At 38.6% G+C, this 10,347-nt stretch overlaps 1 protein-coding gene across 1 annotated transcript in view; it reads right to left on the bottom strand.

Moving 5' to 3' along the window:
• Positions 1-5,706: 5,706 nt before the first annotated feature.
• The window catches only part of LOC127424415 (nucleolar protein 4-like), a 49,873-nt gene continuing 45,232 nt past the window's right edge, over positions 5,707-10,347 (bottom strand). Inside the window, exon 11 of the mRNA XM_051669601.1 lies at positions 5,707-10,257. Coding sequence (XP_051525561.1) covers positions 10,034-10,257 — 224 coding nt within the window. The 3' untranslated portion in view covers positions 5,707-10,033. The remainder of the gene's footprint in view (positions 10,258-10,347) is intronic.

Raw genomic sequence — 10,347 nt, 5'->3', positions numbered from 1 at the left:
ATCAGCAGCGCCTGTGGCAGCTTGAACTTCCTCAACTGGTGAAGGAAGTACAACCTCTGCTGGGCCTTTTTCAGAATGGAGTCAATGTGGGTCTCCCACTTCAGGTCCTGTGAGATGGTAGTGCCCAGGAACCTGAATGACTCCACTGCTGCCACAGTGCTGTTTAGAATGGTGAGGGGGGACAGTGTTGGGGTGTTCCTCCTAAAGTCCACAATCATCTCCACCGTTTTGAGCGTGTTCAGCTCAAGGTTGTTTTGACTGCACCAGACAGACAGCTGTTCAACCTCCCTACTGTATGCAGACTCATCATCATCTCGGATGATGCCGATGACAGTGGTGTCCTCTGCACACTTCAGGAGCTTGACAGAGGGGTCCTTGGCGATGCAGTCGTTGGTGTAGAGGGAGAAGAGTAGTGGGGAGAGCACACATCCCTGGGGGAGCACCAGTGCTGATTGTACAGGTGCTGGAAGTGAATTTCCCCTGTCTCACAAGCTGCTGCCTGTCCGACAGAAAGCTGGTAATCCACTGACAGATAGACATGGGAACAGAGAGTTGGTGTAATTTATTCTGGAGTATAGCTGGGATGATGGTGTTGAAAGCTGAACTGAAGTCCACAAAAAGGATCCTTGCATATGCCCCTGGTCTGTCCAGATGTTGCAGGATATGATGCAATCCCATGTTGACTGCACCATCCACAGACCTGTTTGCTCGATAAGCAAATTGAAGGGGATCTAGAAAGGGTCCAGTGATGTCCTTCAGGTGGGCCAACACCAGTCTCTCAAATGATTTCATGACCACAGACATCAGGGCGAAAGGTTTATAGTCATTAAGACCTGTGATTTTTGGTTTCTTTGGGACAGGAATGATGATTGAGCGTTTGAAGCAGCAGGGAACTTCACACTGCTCCAGTGATCTATTGAAAATCAGTGTGAAGATGGGGGCCAGCTGGTTAGCACAGGATTTAAGACATGCAGGTGAAACGCCATCTGGGCCTTGTGCTTTCCTTATCTTTTTTTTCTGAAGACACGGCACACATCATCTTCACAGATTTTAAGTGCAGGTTGAGTAGCAGGAGGGGGAGGAGGGGGGTTGTAGGAGGTGTTGGTGTTTGTGTGAAGTGAAGGTCTGAGTGGGTGTGGGGTGTGAGATTGGGCCTTTCAAATCTACAGTAGAACACATTCAGGTCATCAGCCAGTTGTTGGTCCACCACAGGGTTGGGGGTAGGAGTCCTGTAATTTGTAAGCTGTTTCATGCCACTCCTCACTGATTCAGGGTCGTTAGCTGAAAACTTGTTTTTCAGCTTGTCAGAGTATCTTCTTTTAGCCATTCTGATTTCCTTATTCAGTGTGTTCCTGGCCTGATTGTACAATACTTTATCCCCACCTCTGTAAGCATCCTCTTTGGCCTGACAAAGCTGCCTGAGTTCTGCTGTAAACCATGGTTTGTCGTTGTTAAACCTTAAATAAGTCCTAGTAGGCATGTACATATCCTCACAGAAACTGATATATGATGTAACAGTATCTGTGAGCTCATCCAGATTGGTGTCTGCAGCCTCAAAAACACTCCAATCAGTGCAGTCAAAGCAGGCTTGTAGTTCCAGCTCTGCTTCATTGGTCCATCTCTTTACAGATCTTACTACAGGCTTAGCAGATTTTAGTTTCTGTCTGTAGTTTGGAAGAAGATGAACCAGACAGTGATCAGAGAGTCCCAAAGCTGTTCTAGGGACAGAGTGATATGCATCCATTATTGTTGTGTAGCAGTGATCCAGTATATTTCTTTCTCTGGTTGGGCATATAATGTGCTGTCTGTATTTGGGCAGTTCACGTGTGAGGTTTGCTTTGTTAAAATCCCCAAGAATAATAATAACTGAGTCCAGGTAATGTTGCTTCGTGTCTGTGATTTGATCAGCCAATTGTTGCAGCGTGGCATTCAAATACGCGTTTGGCGCAATGTAAACACTCACCAGAATAAACGAGGAAAACTCCCGCGGCAAGTAGAAAGGCTTTCAGTTGATAAAGAGCACTTCCAAATTAGGACAGCACATCTTCTTTAATGTTGTTACATCTGTACACCAATTTCATTGATGTAAAAGCATGTTCCACCGCCTCTCGTTTTCCCCGTTAACTCCGCAATGCGATCCGCTCTAAACAGCTGGAAGCCCGGCAGATGTAACGCGCTGTCCGGACTGGCTTCACTGAGCCAGATTTCTGTGAAGCACAAGGCAGCAGAGGTTGAAAAGTCCTTGTTTGTGCAGGTGAGGAGATGTAGTTCGTCCGTTTTGTTAGGAAGAGAGCGGAGATTCGCAAGATGAATACTCGGCGGCACTGTTCGAAAGTCGCGCCGATGGAGCATGACCAGCGTGCCTGCTCGTCTCCCTCGCCTGCATCTCTTGAACAACACAGGCGCGCCTCCAACTAAAATGTCCAGCAAAACATCTGAATATTCAAAAACCGAATGTTCAGCAGTTCGTCTCTGGTAAAACTGACTGGAAAAAGATTACCAAACACAGGACAAACAAACAAAAACAACAAAACAATAGGAGCGCTCCACACCGAGGCGGCCATCCGTGGCACCATCATGATGATATTGAAGTCGGAATTACAGCTTGTAGGCTCGTGTAGAAATTCTCAACTCTGATTTCGCCGAGATGCAGGGGCATGATGTCACACAAACATGTCGACACACAGGGAGATATACAAAGTGATAAACATTCAATTTATTAAGTAATAAATGTGGTGAGACATCATCAGGTCACATAACCAGGAAGTTATATGGATTTGAACATTTCAAAACTTCATAAAAAATACACAAAATCATAATTCCAAAATCCAAGTCATGTAAGATGTGTGTAAAGTGTATGTGAATGCATTACAGGTGGTGTGACATCACTAGGTCACATGACCAGGAAGTTATATGGATTTGAACATTTAAAGAATTCCTAAAAAATACACAAAATCATATTCCCAAAATCCAAGTCTTGTAAGATTAGTGTCAGGTGTGTGTGAATGCATTACAGGTGGTCTGACATCACTAGGTCACATGACCAAGAAGTTATATGTATCCAGAATAAAAGTCATGTAAGGTGGAAAGGTGTTGTGTATACATGTGCTAGAGGAGGTCTGACATTCATCTATTTCTGTTAGCTATACGTTAAATGCAATTTCAGTTACGTTACATTGTTACTTATAACATCATTACATATCCTAGGGAATAAGCCATTTATGGCTTTAAATGTTTGTTTTTAGTGCCATATATTTCTGCTTAACTTGTCTGACAATATTAAGTTGCATCTGGATAAAGCTACATGTTTTAGCCACAGAGTAATCTGTTTTTCACCAGCCTTTGTCCGTTTCACACTTTAGAGACACTCCCTAACTTTGCCTGTCGAATGTCTAACGAATGTCTAATATACAAACAACTTTACCGCAGTGAAATTTACCAGTATTCCCATACTTTTCCGTTTCACTCGTAGAAGGCATGAAAAGTCTTTCATAAAGCGCCCGTCCTTGGACATTCCATTTGAATGTAAATTTATTACAAACTTGAAATGAGAATCAAAAGGAACAGGTTCTGGGCCGATGACACGTGGATGCGGGATCTTCTAAAGACAAGTGTCATAACTCTAGTGAGAGAGCTGGCTGGGAGGAGCAGAGATAGTGTCAGTCTCACAACAGCTGTCAACATGTTCGAGGGCTTCTGTGATTCTCAAGAATGGTGGATTTTGAGACAAAACCAACAGGTGAGTAATATGGTAGGTTTGATGAGGGAAAAAACAAGATTAGGCAAATGCACTGAATTATCTTAATTTTGAAGAATTTTTTCTTTTTTTTTTAAAGCAATTTATAAAACATTATCACATTAAGTGTATAAAATGGATAAACTATTCAGGGATTATAATTTCATAAGCATATTCATATATTATAATTCAGTCTCTAGTTATGCTGCAGACAACAAGCCCAGGTTGGATTTTTACCAAGACATGAACTCAGAATTTTAGAGTGCCATTCAAGCAGTTTATGTTGTCAATGCAATATATATATATATATATATATATATATATATATATATATATATATATATATATACACACACACACAGCTGATCACAAAGTATAGTCAGGACATTACTGATTTAAAAAACAGCACCATCACTATTTGAAAAAAGTCATTTTTGATCAAATCTAGACCGGCACCATTTCCAGCAGCCGTCACTCCAACACATTATCCTTGAGTAATCATGCTAAATTGCTAATTTGGTACTAGAAAATCACTTGCCATTATATCAAACACAGTTGAAAGCTATTTGGTTCATTAAATTAATCTTAACATTGTCTTTGTGTTTGTCTTTGAGTTGCCACAGTATGCAAAAGACTGGCATGTCTAATGGTCAATATTAGGTCAAAATTGGCAAAAAAGAAACAGCTTTCTCTAGAAACTCTATCAGTCAATCATTGTTTTGAGGAATGGCAGCTATACAATGCTTGAAATTGCCAAAAAACTTAAGATTTCATACAAAGGTGTACACTACAGTCTTCAAAGACAAAGAACAACTGGCTCTAACAAGGACAGAAAGAGATGTGGAAGGCCAGATATACAACTAAACAAGAGGATAAGTACATCAGAGTCTCTAGTTTGAGAAATAGATGCATGTCCTCAGTTGACAGCTTCATTGAATTCTATCCGCTCAACACCAGTTTCATGTACAGCAGTAAAGAGAAGACTCAGGGGTGCAGGCCTTATGGGAAGAATTGCAAAGAAAAAGCCACTTTTGAAACAGAAAAACAAAGAGAAAAGGTTAGAGGGGGCAAACACATTGGACAACAGATAATTGGAAAAGAGTGTTATGGATCTTAACCCCATTGAGCGTTTGTGAGATCAGCTAGACTGTAAGTTGCGTGAGAAGTGCCCAACAAGACAGCCACATCTATGGCAAGTGCTACAGGAAGCGTGGGGTGAAATGTCACCTGAGTATCTGGACAAACTGACAGCTAGAATGTCAAGGATCTGCAAAGCTGTCATTGCTGCATGTGGAGGATTTTTTGATGAGAACTCTTTGAAGTAGTTTAAGAAGTTCTGAAATTTTTTTTCAAATTGTAATAGTAATTTTTCACGTTATTAATGTCCTGACTATACATTTTGATCAGTTGAATGCTACTTTGGTGAATAAAAGTACCAATTTCTTTCCATAAGAGCAAAGTCTGTACATTATTCCAAACATTTGGCCAAACTTTATATATTAATATATATATATATATAACTTCTTTTTTAATTTTTTTTTTTAAGTTTAACCAGTTTTGTGAACCTGAGCATTTAGTAGTAAATTAGTAAATTAAATTTTTTTTTGCATTCATTATGTTAAAATCTGCATTCTGCTCCATGTTTTACCCATGATTAAAACAGTCAACATGTTTGGATTTAATTCAAATACACTACAGGGCATTAAAATTGCTAATACCTAAATGAGACAGGTTTTTAGGTTAATTAGGTTATTGCATTTTCGTGCAATAACAAAAGTTCATTTTTCAAAATGCAACCACACACTACACCTGCATTTTATGCTATTTAAAATGTTTGTAATGCATTCCAAACAAATTTTGTGAATTTCAAAGCCATTTAAAAAAAAAAAAAAAAAAAGATTTCTCAGCAGCTCAAACAAGGATAAGAATATAGCGATCATGGCCACTGAAAGAAACCCAGACTGCAATATGTCTTCAGCTCACAGATTTTTATTCAGACAGCTCTGGAAGAAAGAGCAACTCAGGTTGCAGGTGCTCTCTCTTACCACAGCGATGACACCACATTGAACATTTTAAAATGTCTTAGACTAAGTCTCTCAGCAGAGTGATATGTAAAAGGCAGGAAAATCACCCACCTGTGCTTTTTTGTTTTAGTTTTTTTCCCATTTCTTTTTTTTTTAACATTAAACAAACAGAATTAAATTTTACCTGCAATATTCTCCATCTTTTAGTTGCTTCACACACACACACACACACACACACACACACACACACACACACACACACACACACACACATATATATATATTTATATTTATCAACACTTTTCTAAAGAATTCAAATATTCAGCCACATGTACTGGAGAAGATTCACTTTAAAATCACAATAAATATATAAAAAACAAACAAACAAAACACATACATAGCAAATCCAATAGAATTGGGTTGATAATGGAGAGAGGGAGGACTCGTCAGCCGAGACGTACAGACCTGGTTAAAAAAGTAACGCAGATCCTAAGGGTTCCTGAGGTTGCATGTTCCCCATAAACACAAACAATGTAAGAGGAATGGCTTTCAGACTCACTGAAAGGCTTCTGACTGAGGTCAAAGGGCACATGTCAGTGTGTTTATGAGTTAAGTGGATCTTTGCCCCGCCCCAATCATTATGCCCCTACTCTGTATTCCCAATTAAAAATTGCATGACATTAAGAGTTTTGCCTTTTTCTTTGTCTCTACCACAGCAGAGAAGCCATAAATAACGAGAAACTATTATAAGGGGGAATTTTACTCCCACAGTTGTGGTACACTTTGAGCTGATGAAAAGTCCCTCCTCTCTCTGTTCATCAGCATCTACCATCAGTAGTGACAACCACATGTCTAAGGCCCTTACACAGATGTTTTGCCTTGGATGTTGAAAATAATAAATATTGCCAAGGCAAGGTGTGCTTTTGAAATAAAAGCGTAACTAATAACTGTTGCACTTTACACTATTATATCATTGGTTTTCTGAAAAAAAAAAAAGAAAAAAAAATCATACATATTTGCATGGATTAAAGCAATAGTATGTGCTTGAATTAATTCACTTTTAAATAGCCTATTGTTAGTGCCTGGCTGCAATATAATACAAAACTGTGCAAAGGCCTTTACTGTGGTTTACGTTCACCATCATACTCAGTGTTCCCTTCAAAATTAGATTTTATTATAGTTAAAGTAAAAAATTGCAGTGGGGGTCAGGACAAGAGAAGAGGTGGGGCTTTAGACAAACAAAACCAACAACAACAACGAAAATTAAAGCAACAACAAAAAAATCTGAAATTCTGTACATGTAAACATCACACACTTTCACTGAGTCAAAAAACCAGAAAGAAAGCTTCACACTGGAATACAAAGAGAGACTGAGCTTCCGCCTACAGTTTCTTGTAAGTACAGGAGTAAGAACAAATAAAATACCATAATCAGTAATAATAATAAAAAATTTACAAAGCACCACAAAATTAAAATATATCACAGGCAATGGTTGTTACCACATCTGATTGCAGATTTAAGCTGCACCAATTAAAAAAATAAAAAGTAGCATTTTTTTTATTTTCACTTGCCTTCAAATTTTCCTTTTTCTTTTCTTGTGTCTTGTGTTCATCAACCTCAGATGTCCAGAGAGCACAAAGGGTCTATTCCCTTTAACTTGTGTGACATGCATAAAAAGAACATAAATGACAAAGAGAACTAAGAACTATTTTACTATATTCTTAAGAAACTAATATCCACTTACAGTAATAATTCATATGCAGAGCAAATTAAAACAGATTATGGTTTGAAAACAATTAGCTGCATTTCATAATTTAGGATCATTCAGGTGGTTTTAAGGCTCCATCCCATAAATATTTGACCCCTTCAGTGTACATTTTTCCTTTGCAAATTGTAAAGTGCTACTATGTTTTCAACCAATGTAATAATTTATGTGTAAATTAATTTATTTTATTAAGTGTAACGTCTGAATATAAATCACTTATTATCCTGCACATATCCTTTAATCTGTTCATCGAGGAATCTATTTCAATGAGTAATAACAGGTAATAACAGGCTTCCAGCCACATATTAAAACTAAGTTGCATGGGACAACTTAGTAGTTGTTGTTTTTTTCTCTCTCTTCAGAAGTTGCTTCATTTGGATATCAAATTCAGCCACTCAGAGACCAATCTGAGATGCATGCTTTACATTTGGAATGTTAAGACTCACAAACCTGATTCACGTCGAACTGTCAGTGCATTACAAAAAAGAGCTTTGAAAAACTACTTATAAAAAACAAAGAGATTTAATGTACAATTAAAATAAAAAATAAATAAAATGCAACGCTAACAGTGAAAACATATTTCAAATCCAGATAATTAAGAGGAAAATGCTCTGTTCCGCATATACATGTTACAGAATGAGGACAAAGTTCAAGCTATGGCTACAAGACTTGAAACTTGAAGGCCCTGTATTGTCACCACTCTACGAAAGGCTAGAGTGTCAGAGTGAGATCTCATACAACACTATGCAGTTTTACGAGGAATCAAGTCACAATTGTTCAGGATTGTCTTTTGCTTTTTGAATACAGTTTTTTTTTTTCTAATGATGGCATTTGTGAAAATGAGAAAATGCAGGCAGAAGGAGTGAGGCTGGTGAAAATGTGCATTAACATGTTCCATTGATCATGGTATCATGGTGTAGATCCTATCCCCCCTAGAATCTATGCCCTTGATCTTAGTACACCCAACCACTTAGTACACCCAACCACTGCCAAAATCTCGAAATACAGCTCACTGGTGTTGTTGACAGAAAAGGAATGATTACCCTCCTTACCCTCCTGTCAATCATTAGCTCCTTTCTCTCAAACTCACTATGCATATACAGTATGTGTGCCAATAAGATGTTAATAAGTCCCTCTGTTTTGATTGGTCCCCGTGAAGAATATGAAAGTGTCTCAGTCATGAGGTTAGAAAATAAGAGCAGCATTCACAACTTAACAGAACGTATTTGGAATGCAATGCAGCATGGAAAATGCAGTCCTTCGTTCTTCTTCTATTTTTTTTTTTTTTTTCTCAGACTCACTTTTTTTGAACAAGTTCATGTACAGACCTGTCCTCCTGTCTGGGAGGTCGATGTCACCCATGTGTTCCTGTGCATGTGTTTTCCTACAGTGCATTGGTGTGCTGAGGGTGAATAGGCAATAGTGCATGTAGGAAAGGATTTGAAGCGTTCCACTCAGCACAGATTCATTTGCATAATGTCCAGCGGGTCAACATTCCCAACCAATAGAATTTCAGCATCTCTTTCGTTATCACCAATCATTGCTTCTATAAGTAGACTTTCTGTGTGCATGTGTAAGCTTGAATGAAAATTCTTATATATGAGTAAGGAATATATACTGTATTTGTACAAACATTTGTTAATGAGTTTATGATTGAAAATTATAAATTTTCAGACACTGACACACTATAACAATATTCACCTACATTGCACCTTCTGCCCAAACCTCATTAGCATTAAACAGATAGAAGAGATCTTTAAAAACCCTTTCTCTTAGATCTGTTCTATATCTAAAATGGCTAAATATGGCAGTAGTCCTGGATACCCAGTGGCTTTGTTGCAGCATCATGCAAAAAGGTTGTTAAGATACTGATATGACTGGAGTCAGTTAAACACATAAGTTCTATTCATTTCTTTATGTGTAAATTAATGATGGACAATTACTGAGTACACCTTTAAATAACCGAGGTGCGTATGTTTTAGCTCATCTGTTAAAAGAACTATTCAAATTGATAAAAATATTAAATCTTTGACACACAGGAATCTACGGGAATCTGATATCTGGTGTAAACTTTAGGCTGGAGATGACATCATAAATTTGTTTGGGCATCAGTCCCTAATTTAGAGAGGATTGCAAGATAGCTCTCACTGAGTGATTGTAAGACAATTTTAATGTTGCCGTGTGTACAGACACTTGTTGTTTTGTGTTGCATTTTCTGATCATAAAGCCTCAACATAAGCCATTTCAGCCCCCCAAAAAGCATTCCGCTCTATTAGACACAGAATCAAGGGTAAGGAAATTTGATAAAGACACTATCATGGATGTAAACTGTCATGAGCAATGTGTGATAGGTTGCCTTGCCGAAAGAATGGGCTTCAGATGTCTATGTGTGTAAGTGCATGTAGCTACATGTATCCTTCCTGTCATTGTACGTATGCATATATGTGTGTGTCTGCATTGTGTGGGTGTGTGCGGGAGAGACAGGCGACACCAGACCATGTGCAGTTCTCAGTTCTGCTGCAGTATGAGGTTCTCAAGCTCATCAGCGGAGCGAAGCAGGAATGCTGCGGACTCGCGGTAGCCTGCAATCAGCTGCCGAACAGCCGTGACCTCTGGCGGACTGAGCTGGGCAGATGCCCCCCCGCCCCCTCCACCCTGACCATGACTATTTGAACTGGAGGATGAGGTGGAAGTGTTGGATGCCAAAGATTTCATACTGAGATCAGTGGGACCTAACAAGTGTAAAACACAGAAACCTTTGTTAAATATTTAGTAGATCCATAGAATAGAATAGAATAGAATAGAATAGAATACAATACAAT

This window comes from Myxocyprinus asiaticus, chromosome 33 (assembly GCF_019703515.2).
Source record: "Myxocyprinus asiaticus isolate MX2 ecotype Aquarium Trade chromosome 33, UBuf_Myxa_2, whole genome shotgun sequence".
NCBI lineage: Eukaryota > Metazoa > Chordata > Actinopteri > Cypriniformes > Catostomidae > Myxocyprinus > Myxocyprinus asiaticus.
This window is presented reverse-complemented; position numbering and strand designations above follow the sequence as displayed.